This window comes from Puma concolor, chromosome C1 (assembly GCF_028749965.1).
Source record: "Puma concolor isolate L17-30 chromosome C1, mPumCon1.1.hap2, whole genome shotgun sequence".
Taxonomy (NCBI): domain Eukaryota; kingdom Metazoa; phylum Chordata; class Mammalia; order Carnivora; family Felidae; genus Puma; species Puma concolor.
This window is the reverse complement of record NC_141674.1, coordinates 66,466,253-66,487,866: the sequence shown is the minus strand read 5'-3', so window position 1 is coordinate 66,487,866 and position 21,614 is coordinate 66,466,253. Positions and strand designations below refer to the sequence as shown.

Sequence of the window (21,614 nt, the reverse complement as noted above, 5' to 3'; positions counted from 1 at the left end):
TTTTTTTTTTTTTTAAGGAAACTGTATATTTCCACATCATAAAATGAAATAACACCATCTTGTTGATATTTCAGCTAACTTAAATAACATGTAATTCCTAGGGGGGGAAATGTTAATATAATGGTACCGTGTAAAGCCATATACAAAACTAGATATTTTGCATCCGAATTATGTTTCAAATAAAAATGCCTCAAGGGATGAGTGGTTATCTTTGTGTAATGGAGTTACAAATTATTTTTCTTTTCTTTCTTTCTTCTCAGTGTTCTTCCAAAGAATTATAATGAGCAGCATTAAATTACTGAAATTTTAGAAACTGAATTATGGGAAAACTAATTTCGAGAACTTAGAGATTCTCTTTTTGTAAATTATTTATTTATTTTTGAGAGACAGAGTCTGTGTGAGATTGAGAGAGAGAGGCAGAGAGGGAAAGAGAGAGAGAATCTTAAGCAGGCTCCTCACTGTCAGGGCAGAGTCCAATGCAGGGCTTAAACTCACAACCCGTGAGATCATGACCTGAACTGAAATAAAAAGTCAGATGCTCAACTGACTGAGCCACCCAGGTGCCCCTACAAATATCTTTATTGTTATAGATGGGTAAGGATAAGTGATTTAAACTGGTTCCCACAGTTTGGAAGCTCCCTCTACACAGAGAAGGGATGACATTACATGCTAATGGCCAAGTAGCTGTTAAGAATCTTAAGCAGAGTGCAAACAAATTTCTAGCAATTAAAATGGTAGGAGTATTATTTTTCAAATAATAAAGACATTAGCAGCCTGTATATACTGCTTAAAACATGCTAGGCTCTACTCTAAGCATTGTCTGAACATCAATTTCTTTAATCCTCTTGACAATCTTCTGAGTTAGTCACAATGTATTTTCCATTTTACAGTAATCTTTCTATCACAGTGACTAGCACATAATAAACACTCAATAAATGGGAGCTTGTTACCACTATGAACTCTTTTTATAATGTATTTAAGAAAGATGAGATCATTTCAACATTCAGAATGGTCCAGGCTTGAATCAGACTTTGCCACTTATTGTTTGGGTGCCTTTGGGCAAGGTAATCCAACTTTTTTTATTTCAGTTTTGTTTGTAAAATAGGAATAATGTCTGCATCATAAGGTTTATGTGAGGATTAAAAATGTGTGTCAGATAATGTATATGATGTGTTTAGTATGGTGCCCTGGTTCGTTGGGAGCCTTCAGTGAATGGCAGTAATGTTAGTCATACAACCCTGTTTTATAAGGTCTTCCCCTGGAGGCCCCTGGGTGCCTCAGTCAGTTAAGCTTCCAACTTCATTTCAGCTCAGGTCATGATCTCAGGGTTGTGAGATCAAGTCCCACCTCGGGCTCTGCACTGAGTGTGGAGCCTGCTTAGATTCTCTCTTTCTCTGTCTGTCTGCCTCTCTCTCCTTCTGCCTCTCTCCTCCACTCACACTATACTCTGTCTCTATAAAATAAAAAATAAATCATGATAAAGGTGTTCTCCTGAAAACCACAAGGTAGGAAACTGCCCTGCAGTTAGGTGGGAGTTGAAAAGACATCAATGACATTATTTCCTTCTCTTTCTATAACATCTTTTAATAGTTCCATAATATGGGGGCACCTGGGTGCTTCAGCCGGTTAAGCGTCCGACTCTTGATCTTGGCTCAGATCAGTCTCAGGTTCATGGGTTTGAGTGATAGATGACTTTTACAGACATGACCCATGACTCTCTTATGCTCTGTTCAACCCTAGCTCCCTACCTGGATCAATACAGAAAGTTTGGAAGGCCTCTGGGGTGGTGGAGTCATTACATTACACAGGACACCCTGTGTCCCTGAACCATTGATTGTGGAAAAATTACCTGAACACTAACCATGGTGTCTATCTAGAGCAGTCAATAATCTTTTTATTGTACTGAGCCATTACATGTTTGGATACATTTATAGCAGTTAGTCTATTATAATTAATATAATAATTCAAAATGACAAAGCATATAAATGGGATTTGCAAATCTTACCTGACCTGTCCATAGTAGTCATTTTTGAAAAAAGAGAGGAATTCATCTTTAGTTGTCTGCCATATGTTAACTTCTATACTTATATTCTTAATGTTTGAAAATGAGGAAGTGGAAATAAAATGTAAGTTAAAGATGAAATGCAGGGGCGCTTGGGTGGTTCGTTCAGTTAAGCCTCCGATGCTTGATCTCAGCTCAGGTCATGATCTCACTGTTTGTGACTTTGAGCCCCACGTCCAGCTACACACTGGCAATGTGGAGCCTGTTTGGGATTCTCTCTTTCCCTCTCTCTCTGCCCCTCTGCTGCTTTCTCTCTCTCTCTCTCTTTCTCTCTCTCTCTCTCTCTCTCTCTCAAAATAAATAAATAAACTTTAAAAAATAGAATTTGAATAAAGTTTCCATTTTCCTTCTGAAATCACTACCTCGATATCTTTCCATCTTGCAAAACAGACCCATAATTCATTTGATGAATTCTTATTATACATTTTGGCATTTTTAAATAATTCTCATAGAGGCAGCAGGATGCAACAGTTAAGAGAACAGGCTTTGGAACCAAACTACCTGGCTCTGCAACTAAATAGCTGTGTGATGTTGGCAAGTTACTTTTCTCTCTAGTCCTTATTTTCTTCAGCAGTTAGCATAACAATGGCAGCTACTTCCTAGAGCTTATGTAAGGATTCAGTGAATTCATATTTATAAAACAGTTGGAAAATTCTCCAACTCTTAGTCATCACTAGATGTCTGCAATAGCTTGTGTGTGAATTAAATGTTAAACAATTCATTCTTTAAAGAGAAATTAAATTTGGTTTGATAGAAATGGGGGGTAAAAATCAAAGGCATTTTTCCAACTTAGTTTTTACAATTCCCTCATGATTTTCTCTGTGTTCCCCAATTAGGCTTCCCTGTACCTTCAGAAATGTTTCAATGACCTTCTGCTTGCCCAACATTTGCCCAACATTCTGCCTTCCTGTTAGTGACCTTCCTGCTCTCTACCCAATACTTATCTATCCTACATTCACTTCAAGCTCTTCCTCTGTTTTCACATAGCTTTCTCTTCTGTGTCTTCATGTCCACATTTCCCATATAATTTATTTTAAGGATACCAGTCACTGGATTAGGGTCCACCTAATTCAGTATAACCTCAACTTGATTACATCTGCAGATGCCCTGTTTATAAAGTCATAGTCAACAAGACACAGGGTTAAGACTTGAACATATCTTTTTGCGAGACATAATTCAACCTACAGCAAGATTTAGTGCCACCTGAAAATATTTTCTGTCTCCTCCAGCCCCTCATGATCACTATGGAAAAGCACGTACTTTTGGTTTTATTTACTTGACAGATTATATCAATTTGCTTTCTAATTTTTACAAAGGGCTTATGAACCTATATATTTTCTGGTAAATTGTATTACAATATTTTAGGCAAAACCTTGGACCATGATATAATTTTTTTGTATTTGTGTACTCTTCTATAGGACAATAAAATGCACATAGTAATGAATAAAAATATTAACGAATAAGTGAAGAAACCTAGTAATGCGAAATTCTTCTAGGGAATAAGTAATAAAGATAAATGGTACATGATTAGAACATGTCAATTTGTAATCTCAGATTTTTTAACTTACGATATGCTTTTGACTAATTATAAAGAGAATTATAAATTTACAAATGAGTATATATGTATTGCCATTATTATAATTAAATTTCATATAAAATCTGGAAAATGTCCCAGTATACATCCGATAACTATGTTCCGTGCTTCAGAAATAAGAGATGCTATTTTGCTTTGCAACAACAAAGAAGGCTTCCCACTGTAAATAAGAATAACACAGGGTGGAATGTTGATCGGACCATTAATTTTTCCTAGAAATTGACATCGCATTACCTTATACTGTTTAACAGTCACAATTCCCAAATCCTGGTAGGAAATATTAGAAATCAATTTCAATTATATAAAAATAATGTTTTAAATTGATATGTCCACAGATGATAATGAGTGTGGAAATTTGACCCAGTCCTGTGGTGAAAATGCCAACTGCACTAACACAGAGGGAAGTTACTACTGTATGTGTGCACCTGGTTTCAGATCCAGCAGTAACCAGGACAGGTTTATCACAAATGATGGAACCCTCTGCATAGGTAAGTTTGACTACCTAACTTAAAATTGGTACCTCTCACTTATTGCTTATTACCTCCAGAGATTAAATAATATTTGAACCAAATTCTGCCAGTCTTTGAGCGTACCCTAGATGTGCAGTACTTTTAGAAATTTCATTAATTCTTTCAGTCTTCTAACACTGTTTAATCAGTTACTATGGAATATTTATCTAAGGATGTAAGAAAAAAAATCAGGGGAGAAAATCAAGCAGTTCGTAAGAAAAAAAAATCATGAAAGTATGAAATCTAGTGTGGTGGCAAACCACAGGATAAATATTTACACTTGAGAATAATATGTTAATTCAAGAAAACTACGATTTGCATGGCAAGATATTGATGCTTTTATAAATATGCACTCTGAGATGGGCTCTACATTTTCTCAGAAAATGTTCAGAAAGGCATTAGTTCTAAAAGACTTGTTCTAGGGGCGCCTGGGTGGCTCAGTCAGTTAAGCGTCCGAGTCTTGATTTCAGCTCAGGTCTCATGGTTGTCAGATCGGGCTCTATGCTGACAGTATGGAGCCGGCTTGGGATTCTCTCCCTTTCTCTGCCCCTCCTCTGCTCTCGCTTTCTGTCTCTCTCAAAATAAATAAATAAACATTTTTTAAAAATAAATAAATAAAAGAATTGTTCTACTGTTTTTAGTATTGTCAGCTGAAAGGTAGTTACACTTAAGATCTGCATTAAGTTTTTCTGAACACTAGAGTCCTATTTAGAAAATCATTTCAGGTTTACTAAAATGTTTTCTGGAATGATGATAATAATTTCAATTAAATCCCTAAGTGAAATATTATTCTGAGTCTGAAGAGAGTATCTAGAAGTTTTTTTTAATGTCCTTCTGTTGTAATTTGGTCATGCATTTGATATATCAGATCCTATAGAATTTGGATTAAAGTCTGAGAAAAAAAAGATTGCTTCGGAAATTCAAAAAGTTGAACAATTTTCAGGGGCAAATTCTCTGGGGCCAAAGACTTTTAACTTTGAAAGTAAGTTGTAAATCATCTTAATCACGGTTTATACAACACTGTCCAATTTACCAACAACTAGTATAACTAATTATGGTTGATACTAATCTGCAAAATGAATACATGAACTGAGACCCTGAGAGTGAAATCACATGGCCAAGAGAAGATATTTTATTAGAACTCATGACTCTATATGCAACGTGGCCAAGGTAATGTGCTGCTTTCACTTTACACAGTTAGCTAAAAGAGAGATACCCAGGCTAATCCACATCACACTAAAGCTTTGCTTAGTTCCCTACTGAGATTCTCCGGAGAAGTCTAGCTATGTTCTTATTAACACATGAGAAGTTAGGAGACAGTGTTCAAAGAAACTTCATCAGTGAAATGTCTCCATCAAAGAAATTATCCTGTCTCATGTACCTGTGGTTCATAACATTTACTCCGCTATATAAACAGAAAAGAGTCTGTTCTCCTCATTTGATCTCTAAGGTAAATGAGGGCTACTTCTGATTCACATGTTTAGGTAAAAGGAGGATTAGAATCACAGTCTTGTATCCGGAAAGCTACAGAAGGCTAAAGCAGGTGGCCATCTACATCTTATGCATTGATCTGAATCTTGCAAGTGCAGAGGATCAAGTTTTGCAAGGGCATAAAAGACTTAAAATATGAGACAATTGAACGATAACTTCACTTTTAGTGTTTGCAGCAAAAAATTTTATTGGAATATAGCTTTACAGTATATTCAGGATATAGTCTATGAAGCTCCCCAGAAAACTTGTAATACCTCACCATTTGATATTCTCAAACCTCTGCTCTTGTTGCTTGTCTTCTTAGAATGTTATGCATATGTGTGTTTTAGCTTTAGTAGTTAAGTTCTAATTACGTAGCTCTGTAAGCTTTACTAGAAAAGTTCCAGTTAGTGAAGAAATATAACTCACAACATCTTAATCACTTAATTTTAACTATGTTCTCCATTCCCTCTTGTCTCTGGAAGACATCTGTCTTTTCATCTGATCATTTTTACTTTTAATATGCTTCAATTCACAAAACGCTGTATTTCTCTGTCTGTTTGTGTTTCTTACAAGTAGAGAATTCCTATATTAGAAAAAAATTGAATCACAGACACAGAGAAAACACATACACACAAAGATGATTGAATGCCAACGTTTCATGGAGGTATAACATATTTGTAATTTATGACTCTTTCTCCCAACACTCATTTATTATTGAGATACTATAGAATGCCCCTAAGTTTTGGCTAATTCCCTTTTTAGCTATTTTAAGCAATCAGTAAACACAAGAACTATATTAAAACCCAGTACCCAATATTGAGTCCTTCAGTTTCTACCTGTTTCATTTGATGGATTATTCACTGAAAAACTCGTTCTCTGGAACATTGTTATTTCTCACCAATTTTGTTGTCCTTAAGGATTAAGCTTTTTTGAGAAGTAGAACAGTTGTATCTTTTTTTTCTCTAGTCCTATAGTAATTTTCATTGTGCACTATGATAATCTTCAGGAGAATTTGAACAGAGAACTATAATTCTGTTTCCTTTTACATTAGTGTATCACCTTGTACTATGTTGCCTCTGATTTGAAAGTTTACCTGATCCTTAAATTTGACATGCCTGGTAATTATAGTCATTAGGAATCTCTAAAAATAAATAATGAAAAACTCCAATTCAGGGCAAGAAAAGACCCAAGCAAAATTCTTTGCCTTTAGTCTATATTCAAATACTATTGGCCACAGATAAGATCATTTTGTTGCAAAAGGATTTGAGGCAGATTTAGTGTCCTGTGTATTTGCCTTCCCCTGTAATTACAGTAAAACAGAATTTCAGATACCTAGCTTCCTCCCAAGAGACCTGGTTCCAGACTTGCATTTCACAAATGGGAAAAAAGAGGCATCCAATAGGAAAGTGGTTCTCCCAAGGCCAAATGAGTAGAACCTAAAAGCTTCACATTTACTAAGTGCTTACGACCAAGCTTGTAATTTTTATGTCGCATTGCCTTGGGTATGCTGATAATTTCAGATTTTTTTATGGCTTTGGATAATATTAACATCCAGTTTTGTCTTCACAAATTACTTTCAATAATTGAACATTTTATCTTTTCTTTGCAGTGTGTGAGTTAAACGTTAGACAAATCAGTTATTGATGAAAACTGTAAGAATCAAAACAATCATATGATCATGTTTTGAAAGAAGATTATGATAAAACACTGTTGGGTTGGCTCATTGTAGACAAGAAAAACAAGCATAACCTCACTAATGAAAAAGTACCAAGTGAATTTTTTGATGTGCAAACCAAGCAAACGATTGTTATGATGTGCTTACGTTTGGCAAAATCACCTTGTTAGTATTAAGCCCAGTGTTAGGTTGGTGGTAGAAAAAGTGGATCAGTTATTAAATATGGTATGCCAATTCTAGCCTGACTGCAATAATTCCAGAGTAGCAATTTAACTCTTATTAAGCTGAGGTGGGGGTTCTTTTCCTCTTTTACATCTCTGGGGAGTACCAAGACATGGCAGTCTAATGAGACACTCATTATCAATCTGCTTTCTCCAAACTTACATCTTCACAGGGCTCCTGCTATTAAGAAAACATGCAGCCTGAATAGAATCACTGGGCCTATTATATCTTGGGCACTAGTTCAAAACACTTTCATGTCCATTTCCTCATTTGTTTTAAAAAAGAACTCTTTTGAAGTAAAAGGTATTTTTTAGGGTATTACCCAAAGTCACAAAACTAATGAGTATTACAGCTAGAATTTGAGTTAAGATCCTCTGCAGGGCCTTTACCTGTAAGAAGGAACACATAGTGATTTGATTAGATCTCAGCTAATGAGGCCCTGCAAGAGAATGCTAGAGAAGTTAGTGTAGGTCTTACTGCAAAATATCACGTTCATTTTGGTAAACCAGTTGCATCTTATTTGGGCATGGCATACTCTCAATATCTGATGATTCTCTCTACATTACTAGGTAGCAAGGGGCGTAGAGGGATATCCTGACACTAGTAGAAGCTTTTTGACTAGTCTGGTACATAGCCAGTTGTCACACACTCCATTATTAGGTTAGATTCAATAAACTCTACTACCAAGGCACAGAGTGAGAAGGATATCAAATTCAGCCAACTGCACTTCCACATTTGAGTAAATAAGTTATAAAAACAAAATGTATAAGCAAGAAAAGTATAAATAATTTGGAAAACAGTCCTTTAATGGGATGATTAAGATTCTTAAAGGATTACTTTGGTAGGTTAATTAATATTCTTGTATAACATTTGGAGTCAGAATATGAAAATTTTCATAATGTTAATTTTGAATGCTGGTCTCCCAAGCTACTACCTCCTTATTATTTTTGATTACTATTTTGTCACTTGCTGAACTCAGAGCTTGAAATACCCTACATGATCCAAGGCTGACATTCTGGGATGATAACTAGCAAAGTGAGTGGTGGTAGAAAGGCTTGAACTAGAGTGGAGACCCCAAGAAGCACCACAGGCATGGAGGATGCACAGGGAAAAACTGAAACACCGTCAGTTACAAACACCAACGTTATATATACCTGTGTCCAAAATGCACAAGAGAGGGTGGAAATTGAGTTTGCAAAGATTTCCATGTTGCTTAGACATTGGGTTTGGGACAAAGTTGCCAAGAAGAGTTGCACCTTTAAATAATTTTAAAATTAAGAGAAATCAATACCTCATTTCCTGTTAGCCATATAAGTCATCTAAAAATATGAAACATGGGCATGGGGTGCCTGGGTGGCTCAGTCGGTTAAGTGTTTGACTTCAGCTCAGGTCATGATCTCATGGCTTGTGAGTCAGGGTCCCACTTCGGGCTCTGTGCTGACAGTTCAGAGCCTGGAGCTTGCTTCGGATTCGTCTCCTTCTCTCTCTCTGCCCCTCCCCTGCTCACACTATCTCTCTGTCTCTCTCTCTGTCTCTCTGTCTCTCTTGAAAGTAAGTAAACATTAAAAAAATTAAAAACATAAAATAAAATAAAAATATATAACATGGGCATTCAGAGAACCTAAGTTTCTTATTCATGAAATAAATGATTCTATCTATGATATCACATGGGTCTGTCACATCTTCATTGGGGTGTTATCCTATTTGGATACAGTACATGCTACTTCTTCAGCCATGATCCAGAAAGAACTACTCTTTAGTTTTCTTATACATGTTTTTTTCACTTCATTGATGTCATTAAAAATAATAACGCTAGTCTGCACTTCCACCTGGCTTCTTTTCTTTACCCTAACCTGGAATCCTTTAGTGGATGGTTCACTAAATCTTAAGAGTCAACCTGCTTTTGCTCATCTCCTACTTTATTTTCTGTCTTTGTGTGTGTGTGTGTGTGTGTGTGTGTGTGTGTGTGTGTGTGTGTAGAGCGGCAGTCTTTAAACACACATACGCAGAAATGAGAGGAAGAGCTTGAGGGTACCAGGACGATATTCCTGTTTCTTTAAAGGTAGTATACTTGGATTCCTGGGTCATACAGATTATGAATATACAGACTTGACAGAAGAATTAGGAGTTTCTCATCCTTTTTTTTTCAGGCCTGTGAATTGTCTTAATTCTAAGACCATTGCCTTTCTGGCTAATGGAAGTTTCTTCAAGAACTGCCGGGAGGCTTACTGTCAGTTCCAGTTTTGGGTGGTTCAATTTTTAATGGTATCCTGTCCCTTCATTACATTTTGGAAGTGAGAAGTTAGGATCAGCTACTTTTAAGATAACTAGCTAGATGGCTTTTTAAATTGGACTGTAATTACTACCCCCCCCCCCTTTTTTTATGACAAACAGTATTGTGGCACTCTATTAGTTTTTTTTAATCAAATTTTATACTCAAGATTACAGGCTTATTCATTAATCTAACATAGAGTATCTCTAAGATGTCAGAGCCAGGCTGAGAACTCAAAAATCTTTGCATTAGTTTAAGGTAATGATTTGGACTCTTCAGTTCCTTGGAAGCATTCCCTATTGGAACTCTGCCTACTGGCAGACTATTTATACTGCATTTATAACTTCAAGACATATTTCACTGCAGTATGTAAAATTTTAAATTAAGAATATAAATTATGTGAGTTTAAAACCTAACATTTTTATTGTGACTTTGATATATGGCTACTGAAAATCTAAGACTTAATTCTGCACAATTTGTTCCTTTATCTATGATGACTGTGTATTAAGAATCATAGTAAACTATAACTTGGACAAAATTAATAAATAAGTTGTGGTAAAATTTTAAAGGAGTCACATCACACATTCTGCTAATTTTTAGGATAACTTACTTGCAAACAAGAAGCTTTGGAAAGAAAGTGGGCTCTTCTTTTTTATCCTCCAGATTACCCTAAACTGAGTTTAGCATAATACTAGAAAACAAAGAATTTTTGATGTATTTTAAAAATTGGTTCTTTATTAAATTAGGACAGTGTTAAAATTGTCAATGATAGAAATTCATTTAATGGCTTTGGGGATGACTCATTCTTTTCAGAAAATAATTCAAGAGTTTGGTTGTTCCATGAAAGGCGGTTTTTAATACACTTTCAAAATGGATTGGCCAAATCAGGGTTTAAAAAAATGATATGCAGCTCTTTGCTCTGTCATTCTGCAAATGATGGGATTTTCATTGCTTTCCTGTAAAATTTGATATGAAATCATTAACCATACCTAATATTGTATCAGCAAGGTAGCAACTGTGTAAGTACTAAATAAAAATTTAATTTTTTAAATATTTCCAGATATAGATGAGTGCAGTGGACCAGCTGCCTGTGGTGATCATGCAGTATGTGAAAACGTGGATGGTGGGTATAATTGCTCCTGCAAGGAAGGTTATCAGACATCCACAGGAAAATCTCAGTTCACGCCTAATGATGGCACTTACTGCCAAGGTAAATTATACGATGAAATTTTATGTATTATCGAAGAACTGTATAAAATATAATACTGCACAGTAGTGAAGTATACAAAGAACTGCATCTTCTAAGAAATATTCCAGTATTCCTTTATTGTCTATAAAATGAAATAAGAAAAGCTATTGCTTTATTTAATGGAAGAGGTACACCATATGTTTCACGTAGTTAACATACTTTGTTCTGTAGGGTGACTACAATCTTCCATTTTGCCATAAAATATTGTGTATTTTATTGAGTAAAAATAAAGAATAGATAGAAATAAATAAGGAAAAATAAATGAATGCAATGAAAATAAACACTGTATTTTATTATGAGTAAGATTCTTTAAATAATGAAAAGTAAATAAATGTTAATGAAAAAACAAAAAATGAAAACAGAACTCAAGTGTTAAGAATGTGTTTTTAATATTTAAATAAGGGAGCAAAGTTATTACAATTAATATAGGCATCTTAGGAAAAAAGTATTTTTAAACATTTACTATATACTCTTTTTTTCTTCTGCAGAAAATGTGAGTGCAGACTGCCATCTAGATAATGCCTGTATTGCTGCAAATATTGATAAGATGTTAACAAAAGTAAGTAAACTAGTTGTATTAAGAATTTATTATATTTTGACATTTTGGTTCCAGTTAAAATCCTTCCTGCATCACATGTAAAAAAGATTAACAATCAGGGGCACCTGGGTGGCTCAGTCAGTTAAGCATCCAACTCTTGATTTCAGCTCAGGTCATGATCTCACAGTTCGTGAGATCAAATCCCGTATCAGGATCCATGCGGACAGTGTGGAGCCTGCTTGGGGCTCTCTCTGTCCCTCTCTCTCTTTCCCTTCCCTGCACTAGCACTCTCTATCAAATAAATAAACATTAAAAAAAAAGTAACAACCAGTTGATCTTCTTGTATTTACGTATAGAGATTTAAATAATTTGTTTGAGTCATAGAAAGGAGCAATTCAAAAATCCCCAAAGCATTGAAGACTTTTAGATATTTAACATATATTACTTTTTCACTATTAGTATACTGGAAAAAAAATTTTAACATACAAAAAAAGTTGATGAATAAAATAGTAAAAACACACTTTGACCCCAGGCCCATTCCCACATTCTAAGAAGACATAATGAATGCAACTAGGTTTTGTACTTCAAAGGAAATATTTCAAAGAGTAAATAAAGTAGGACATTCACAAAATTATTGTCATGTGATTGAAAGTGTGACTCTCAACATGATTAACAATCAACTAAAAGCAAATTTCCAATATATCACATTGTAAAGAATTTTCTCGGGTTGATTAAAATCTAATTCAAATTAAGTTATAATTTATCAGAACTTTTAAAAGCTAATGTTTAAAGGTTATTAATTCAAGCATGCAGTTTCTTTTCTACAGTAATTTCTGTGCTTTTTATTTGGTCATCCTTTGTAAATAGTTTCAAATTTTAGTGCTGCCTGTGATGGTTTAGGTGTAGTCTGATAACTTACTAATACATAGCACAAGAAAAATAAACTTAGAATAAATTTGCCATTCTTGAAAAGCTCTAGTACTACTCTAATTTGGTTTCTTTTCTCTGGACTCATTTTTGTACAGATTAGACACATAAAAGAACCTGTGGCTCTACTACAAGAAGTCTATAGAAATTCTGTGAAAGATCTTTCACCGATGGATATAATTACATATATAGAAATATTAGCTGAATCATCCCCATTACTGGGTGACATGAATAGCACTAATTCAACCAAGGACACTCCTTCTAATTCAACTCTTACTGTAAGTATATTGAGCTTTAACTCAATATAACTGAGCTTTAAACTTTCCCTTACATCTGTGATTCATGTAAGACTCCAACATTTTTTTAAAAGACACACTATTTTTTTTCTAACAGGAATTTGTAAAAACTGTGAATAATTTTGTTCAAAAGGACACATTTATCGTTTGGGACAAGTTACCTACGAATCGTAGAAGAACTCATCTTACAAAACTGATGCATGCTACTGAACAGGCTACCTTAAGGATAGCTCAGAACTTCCAAAAGACCACTCAGTTCGATACTAATTCAAGTGATATAGGTAAGAAGCCAAGGTCAATTTCAAAACAATGGTGTTTCCCAAACAAGCCATTCTAAAAAGGGAATGTATTTAAAATACTGCTAATTGGGGGGGCCTGGGTGGCTCAGTCAGTTAAGCGGCCGACTTTGGCTCAGGTCATGATCTCGCGGTCCGTGAGTTCGAGCCCCGCGTCGGGCTCTGGGCTGACAGCTCAGAGCCTGGAGCCTGTTTCAGATTCTATGTCTCCCTCTCTCTCTGACCCTCCCCCATTCATGCTCTGTCTCACTCTGTCTCAAAAGTAAATAAACCTTAAAAAAAATTATAAAAAAAAAAAATACTGCTAATTGAATTGGCAGCTGTTTGATCAATGCAGAAGCTAATGGCAATGCACATTGCAAGAGTAATATGAATGAAGTATGAATCAAAAGGATGGGTACCTAACCATTGCCTCCTTCGTACCTTCTGCACCTTATCCTATTCCTGAGCTATTTAGCATTTAAATGCTCAGAGTACAGTACTCCCTTGTCATTTTGAGTTAGTCATCTCAGGACTTCTTAGGGTCTACCTTGACCAAAGACAGTTCTAGACAGATTTTCTGATATGAAACAATCAACATAGCAAACTAGAACGTTTCCTCCTTCATGCAATCTCGTACTTAGAACATTCAGAATCTTGAATCAAATTGAAGATGCCTATAACGTTGTTCTGAGGAAACAAAGTATATTTTCTGATAATCATTGCATTCATCTATATTGTATTGTCTGGGAGACATCTTGCTGTGCAACAGCAGGTAAGCAAAAATCACTCTGTTATATCATGACTTACCACTTACTCAAAATTAAAGTAGCAAGCTTTATGACTAATATATAGGAGCCTTGCATTTCTGTGATGTTCTCGCATAAAAAAGGTGAACTACCCCAGGTAAAGAAATTATCACTCGAGAATTTAACTCAATCACTCTCCATATAGTAAATTATAGATACCGTCCTCTATACCATTGTGGTTGCTTATCTTTGATTTAGTAATTATAGTTTATAGCTCCCTGGTGTACATACATATTTTGTCTTTCATTTAATTCAATAAAGATTAAATTAAACCATGAGTGCTATGGTGAAATTAGAACGTTAAAACTTGAGTTAGATTTTTAGATATAAACTACAAGGTCCAGGCATGTTCAGAATGTGTTCATTCTACCTACCATAAAAAAAGTTGAAATACAATAATGATGGATAACAATGTTCCAAACTAAATGAATACACTGATTAAACTAATTTCAGAGAATTTATGATTTTCATGATTTTGTTTCAGCTCTCAAAGCTTTCTGTTTTGATTCAAATCACATGAAATATATTCATCCCCATATGAATGTGGATGGAGATTATATAAAGATATTTCCAAAGAGAAAAGCTGCATATGATTCATATGGTAAGACTTTGATAGTCTTGTATTCAATGTCAGTGATTTGCAATAAATACTTATCATGCCTTTGATTATATCATATATACCCATGTGATTTCTTATAGAAAATATTTGATGTTTCTATACAGAATTTCTGTATTTGTACTTGAGATTTTCATTCTGATATAAATACGTGGTGAGAATTTTAGCTGCCAGTATCTATATCCATCTTGTGTTATGCCCAATCTCTGAAACTGTCTGATATTGTTGAAATTCTAATGAAATATATAAAGGAACTGTCATTTCATTCCTTGCTTCTCATCAGTCATAGGTGCTATAATTTGCATAGAATTCTTTTAATATTTCTTCTTCAGCAATCCTTCATATTCCTCATTGGGAGACTGAATTTGTGAGTGTGTGAGGAAGACAAATAATGTTCAGAAAGACAGAAAGTTATTGTTTCGGCTTGGATTTCTTTCCCACTTGTCATTTCTTGGTCTTTGTACAGTAAACTTTTCAACTGGCAGGCTTTCTTAGGAAATGGAATCAGAAAATGCCAGTACCAGCAGGTGACTTGATGATTATCTAACTTAATTTCCTCATTTTATGGTTACTAGAGCAAAGGCACAATGAAGTTAATGGATTTGTCTCCATGCACATCAACAAACAATACAGAACCAGTACTAGTAGGGAGGAAGTTAACAAAGAAATCAACCCTGACCAGCTTATCTTTGTCACCTAACCAAAGGCAAGCAAGCAGCTATTTTAACCATTTATCTGCTCTCTTAATGCAACGCACTTAGGAAAAAAAAAAAATCTCTGCCAATAGAAGAATTGTTTTTGTTTTCATATAGGTCAAAATATAGTACCTAGAAAAGACATGAATTATAATAGCTTCTCAAAGAATATGTGGGTGGTCATAAGTATAAATGAAAAGCATATTTAATAACACACATATGGTTTTTTATAGACATCATTTCATAAATGGATGTGTCTTTATTTTTTTAACATTCTGCACATTCATTCTCAGAAGAATATCTTTTAAAAAAATTTGTATGACACTAATATGGGATTTTTTCCTAATCTGTTGATATTATCCTCTTTTTTTTTTCTTGTCATTTTTATACAATAGTAAGACACGGAAGGTCACAAAACAAAGAAAAAATAACTAGGCCATGCTACCATTGAACTCAAGGCTCTTACCCTATTACATCATATTCTAATTCACCAAGCACACATATAATTTTTAGGAGCAAATCCAAAGACTGTGTTAACTGTTGAAATTTCAAAAACAATTTGAGTAATGTTTAAAAGTTGAGAATAAAGCCATTGACAATATTTATTATAGTGACAGATGATGAAATTGTCACGGAATTAATATCTCGAAGAGATCCTATCTGAATGTATGATAGCTTTGTTATATTTGAAGATCACACATGCAAACTCTGACACTTGAAAGAGACCATAATATCAGCTCTCAACAAAGCACGAGGAGAAAATTTGATCTCCTTAAGGGCTGTATCTTAAAAATAAGGGCAAGTCTAACAAACTGATAAAACCTGCTTTATGATGTCTACATGTGATGATTCATTTACCGATAAAAACCCATTAGTAAAACACAGGCTTCAAGTTAAAATCTGCATAGTGTCATTCATAGGAAAATAAGGAAGGTTTATGGAGAAACAGGTAGATTTTTAATCTTTTTTATAGGCTGAATTTTAGTTCCTGTCATTAGTAAATAAACTCCTCATTTACTGAATGAAGGTACATACCTGATAAAGGACTTAAAAGCTAGATCAGGCCGAGATTTAGTGTGAAATCTCTAAGAATTAGAAGAGGTTCAGATGAGGAGAATGGACAGATACTGAAACAGTACTCAGAACAGAGGTAACAAGGGATTTGGAAGCATTCTATGCAGCAAGAATCACATTTTACCCAAAGTCAAAAATTAATGTTAAATATTTTCCTTGAGAAAGGAAAGGAGTGATTAACAGACTTTAAAAACCCATCTTACCTTTTCGGGGCTTCATTTGGTTTTGGACCACCTCCTACTGCAACTTCTGAGAAGTCACTGCAACATGAAAGGGTCATCCACCAGACAGGGTCAAGTTGACCTCAGAGGTTTTCAGATCCTGCTTCAGGCCCTGGTCAGTCTACAGCAAAGGCTGGACTAGTTGATATCACTCGGAGTCCTCATGATGTCACTAGCCCAACCATGTGAGACTACTTCATTTCTTTCTTTCATATAAGTTTTCTTAAGCTGACCGTTCAAGAAAATACTCTTACCTAATACACATAGATTTCAGCAACCTCTTAGCAATGTTTCTTCTCTTGTGATACCTTTTTAGATAAGATAGAAAACATGAATCATGATATATTTTGGCAATGTCTAGCTCACATACCCATAGCAATATCCAAAAATATTATTCATTAATGTGATATTGTGATGTGGAAGGACTCAGGTTTGTATCACGGTTCTTTGTTTTTTGTTTTTTGTGTTTTTTTTAATTAACCTTGTTTCAAAGTCTATTCCCAGGCTTCTTCAGCTTCATTAGCTGCAAAGAGTGAATTGTGTATAAACAAACACTGAAAATAGTTGTGGTATCCAAGGGGCTCAGGCTTAAATATATTAGAGATCTAGATTTTATCAGATCTGTGAACAAAATTTTAAAAAGCAGTCATAATATAAAATAGCTCCCAGGGCACCTGGGTGGCTCAGTCATTTAAGCGTCTGACTTGATTTTGGCTCAGGTCATAATCTCGAGGTCTGTGAGTCTGAGCCCCACATTAGGCTGTGTCAGCACAGAGCCTGCTTGGGATTCTGTCTCCCTCTCTCTCTGCCCCTTCCCAACTTGCTCTCTCCCAAAATAAATAAAAATAAACTTAAAGAAAAAAGATTGAAAAGGCAGCTCCTAATAACTTCTTCAAGTTTTATCTTCTTCAGAAGTTGACTCAGTTCAGTTTGCTTCATTCTTGGAAGCTTCATGAAAGTTCTCCACAAGATCTGGAAATTCTCCTCCTCATCCTCTCCAGTAGCAAATGGTACTTCTCCAGCCACAGACTGTGTGGGCAGAGCTTCAGCCAGTCTTCTTAAACTAGTCAGACTGTCTGCACCAAGTTGGTTTAACACACTGGGTTAGATTTCTGTCAGCTGCTTCATCTCATTGTGGCCTGTGATGGTGAAAGTGTTTGCTGCCAGGGATGCCTGAACTTTAGGCTTGTTAAAGTGGATCACTGTTCCTTGGTTTGTGAACATTTTCACTTCTTCAGTACCAGAGGCATTGTTTACCCCTAACTTCTTTAAGGAGAACTGAAGTGTTTTATCATCTGCTGTTGCCCTTCTGTGAACCACCTTCTTTAAGTAAGCAGTTCCTCTCCCAGTGCACAGATGGACAGTTTGGCAAGTGTCTCCTGGTTCATGATACTTTCTTTCATCTTATTGGAGTGGAAATGGCACAGCATGGGGGTCTAGGGTTGACACTCGGGGGTCTCGGGAAGACCGACTGAGATTAGGTGCACATACATGGAGATCCAAGATGGCAGCTAGAGGGCACAGTTCTTTGGGTTTTTGGGCGATGTAATCAACATTTGTATTTATGGTTTTGATTGATTGATGCCTGTCACATTATTTGCTGGTGTCACAAATTTGAGGGAACAGATACAGAGTTCTTTGTAAGTTGTCCAGTAATCTAAAGCCAAAACATAATGTTCCTAGTTAATAAATATAACAATAATCATATTACTATAGTGTGTTAAATTTTACAGAAGCCTCATGTGTCATTTGATTTGTCTCCACCTTAGCCTAGTAAGTAGCTAGGGTGAGTATTACTATCATCATTTTATAAGTGAGGAAGCTGAAGTTCAAAGCAGTTCATCCATAGCCACACAAGTAGGAGCCATGACTGAAACCAGAACTTTTGATTCCAAGAGTAAATTCAGAATGCAAAGTTCTAAATTTAGTATCCATAATTCTGTGCAACAAATAGAGGAGGTGTATGATCTAAGTGGCAAGAGGAATTTTGAAAAGATAATAGATCTAGATTTTGAGTTGTTCACACACTTAATATCAGTAATAATGAGCTGCTTCAAAAACCAAGACAATGTGAGATCCATTAATATAGGTGCACTGTCTAAGCTAAAGGGAAGATAGTCACATGATAATCTGTACTGATAAGGTTACATTTTTAGTACTGGGTTATATGCGGGTCTCCTATGCATTTGGAGAGTGTCAAAGGGCACAGATAAATGGCTGCCTGGCAAGGCAATAAATTTCCTGCCTTGAGACTGCATAACTGTATGTCATCAATATTAAGTAGGAAACATTTCAGAGGGCATGAGGTGGAACTCAGTGGCATGTGACAACTTGTTTAATTCTAAAGTTCCTGAATACTCTTAAATCAGTGATAACTTTTTTCCACTGTCTAATTCCTATATTTGCATAGCAAAGATAAAAAAAAATTTACCTTTTAAGTGAATGCATCTCACATCTTTGTTCTTAGGAGTTGGATATACATTTATCTAGGACTGTTTTTCTCCTAAATATAGCTTGTGCAAAGGGGATGTTATAGTCCATGATCAGTTTCAGAATCATAGAGGTCAGAGAATATGTCTTAATATGATTTGATTATATAGACATGGACTTACTATGACCAATGTATTGGTGTCTAGGTATTTGTACGACTGCCTTAGAGTAAACATTTGGACTGTTAAATTTTTACGTTTGAGAGCTTAAATATATATATGTATATATTTATAAGAATTTCACTAAATCCACTTATTTGATTGATAGGCAACGTTGCAGTTACATTTTTATATTATAAGAGTATTGGTCCCTTGTTTTCATCATCTGACAACTTCTTATTGGAACCTCAAAGTTATGATAATTCTGAAGAGGAAGAAAGAGTTGTTTCTTCAGTGATTTCAGTCTCTATTAGCTCGAACCCACCCACACTGTATGAACTTGAACAAATAACATTTACATTAAGTCACATAAAGGTAAGCTGTTTTTCTGGTGACTTCTGGTTATGATTGTGAAACATTCGAAGTGAGCGTTTTTGTTGTGTCACTTTAATTATATGTGAATTCTTCAATTTAAAAATTGAAATAAAAGAGTAAAGTAATTTCAACTCATTTTTCTATAAAATAGGTTTTTACTTTCAGTGCTCTCTAAACTTTCTAATAAATATCAAGGAATTTTACACATTTGATTCTCTGAAATTAAGCTATATTTTATTTTTATTTTTAATTACATCATTCACTTTGGAAGTGTCTGTACCTTTTATGAATGAGTTATAAAAAACGTATCAAAGAGATAAATGTCATTTGTGCAATGACAGAGATGTTTGATTAATAATTGCCATTTGAAATAATAATTGCTGCAGGGATTTAGATGCTGATTACAATAAAATCACAGAGACGTTTACAATATTTCATAAAGAAATTAGCTGAGACCACTTTGCTCTTTAATTGTTATTCTAAATCTTTTTGAAGCTCCAAAAATTAAAATTCTACTATAATAAACATTAGAAAGAACTAAATAGTTTTTTTTTTATATACCTAAAAATAAATGAGGAAACTAAAGATTATAGATTACTCACTGCTTTTTTACAGTTGATGGTTTCTTGGACTTTCAATAGAATTTCAGTCCTAGTACCTGAATAAGGTACCTTTAATGCTCCATTTGAAGAGTCTTGAAGCTAGACAGTTGTATTTGCATATAATAAAAGAACATATATGCTTACATACAATACAAATGTGTCACTATAAGTAAAGACATCTAATGTAGAAAGAAACTAAATGTATAGAAAATACAAGAAAATAGTAGCTCAAACCTAAACATTGGTAGGCATTATGTTCAGTGCAAAAGAAGATGTGAAATGTTTTAAGAATGGAAACGAAACTTAGATATTTTCAGATGCTAAATGACCTTTAGACACTAGAAACAAAACATTGTTCTTTCACATAGTCTGATGGTTTTTCTGCAGTTTTTACTAGTAGAATGTTTTGGCAGCTGAAGAGATGACAAGGACAACTCAGTCACCAATCTCTGATACAATGACAAAATAAAACACAACACACATTTAAATAAAAATTCTTCACCAAAACCAATGGGAAAATTGATTGTCCTTAATCTTCCTCTGTGTTCAAATTTTTTATCCATTCAAATTAATGACCACTATGAAATTTTATCACTTTCTTTGGACAACACATTCACTAATTCATGGTTTCCCTCTTTCTTAGAATAAAATTTGGATCCTATCTTTTCCCTAAAAAAAAAAAAAAAGAAGCTATCTCCTATATAACAGCTTCAGTTTCCTGATTCCCTGAGAATTTATTTGCAATTTCACCAATTAGTATACACTTCTCCATTACCTCAAAGGAATATTAAAAGTAGTTGTCATAATAGTATTATGTTATGCTTACTTAATATAAGTATATGGTAAAGAAAACTCTATTTACTAAACAACCATCCTGTAGCCTATGTGATCAGACCCTATCTCTGATCTTGTCTTCAGCTGATCCTTATCTCATTCACTATACCCTAACTACCCTGTCATCTAGATGGTTCTGGAAGATTCCTATTCAGTCTTAACTCAAAGCTTTTTCATTTTCCATTCCAGCTGGAACCCTGTGTTCCCAAGTCTTCGGGGTTTACTCTCTCTAACTTCATTGAGGTATTTGCTTTAACATCATCTCCTAAGACCTCCTCAGACCAACCCCAACTACTTTTTTTTTTCCTTTGTTTGGTTTATTTTTCTTGTTTAATCATTTCTCATCTCATGAGAATATAAAATCAACAACACAAATACTTTTACTGTTTTGTTCAATACTTTATTTCTAGTACTTGGGTCAGTGACTAATATCTAGTATATAACCAATAAACTTTTATTAAATGAAGATTGCATGATAATTATGTGTCATGCACTATTCTAAATGATCTCTTTGGATAATAAGTAATTCTCACAACAACTTTTGTGACACAGGAATTGATAAAATGTAGCACTGTTGCAGTAACTTCAGTCCTTCCACATAACAATGACATTCATTTATTAGCATTGATTTTATACTTTACTTTTAGGCAAGGTGTTAATTATATTGACATACAAAATGGTATATTAAATATGACAAATGTGATACTA

The 21,614-nt window shown here is 34.6% G+C and overlaps 1 protein-coding gene and 1 pseudogene across 3 annotated transcripts in view; one reads left to right on the top strand and one right to left on the bottom strand.

Annotated features, from left to right (window-relative positions):
- ADGRL4 (adhesion G protein-coupled receptor L4) overlaps window positions 1–21,614 on the top strand; it is a 110,486-nt gene that overhangs the window by 55,129 nt on the left and 33,743 nt on the right. For 2 of the 3 annotated variants that reach the window (XM_086717370.1, XM_086717372.1), the window contains exons 3-10: window positions 3,992–4,144; window positions 10,868–11,017; window positions 11,545–11,615; window positions 12,620–12,799; window positions 12,915–13,098; window positions 14,386–14,502; window positions 19,265–19,470; window positions 21,096–21,149. In XM_086717370.1, the coding sequence (XP_086573496.1) occupies window positions 3,992–4,144; window positions 10,868–11,017; window positions 11,545–11,615; window positions 12,620–12,799; window positions 12,915–13,098; window positions 14,386–14,502; window positions 19,265–19,470; window positions 21,096–21,149 (1,115 nt within the window). The remainder of the gene's footprint in view (window positions 1–3,991; window positions 4,145–10,867; window positions 11,018–11,544; window positions 11,616–12,619; window positions 12,800–12,914; window positions 13,099–14,385; window positions 14,503–19,264; window positions 19,471–21,095; window positions 21,150–21,614) is intronic. The other variant, XM_086717371.1, reaches the window with a different exon arrangement.
- Window positions 17,401–17,910, bottom strand: LOC112871841 (transcription factor BTF3 pseudogene; annotated as a pseudogene).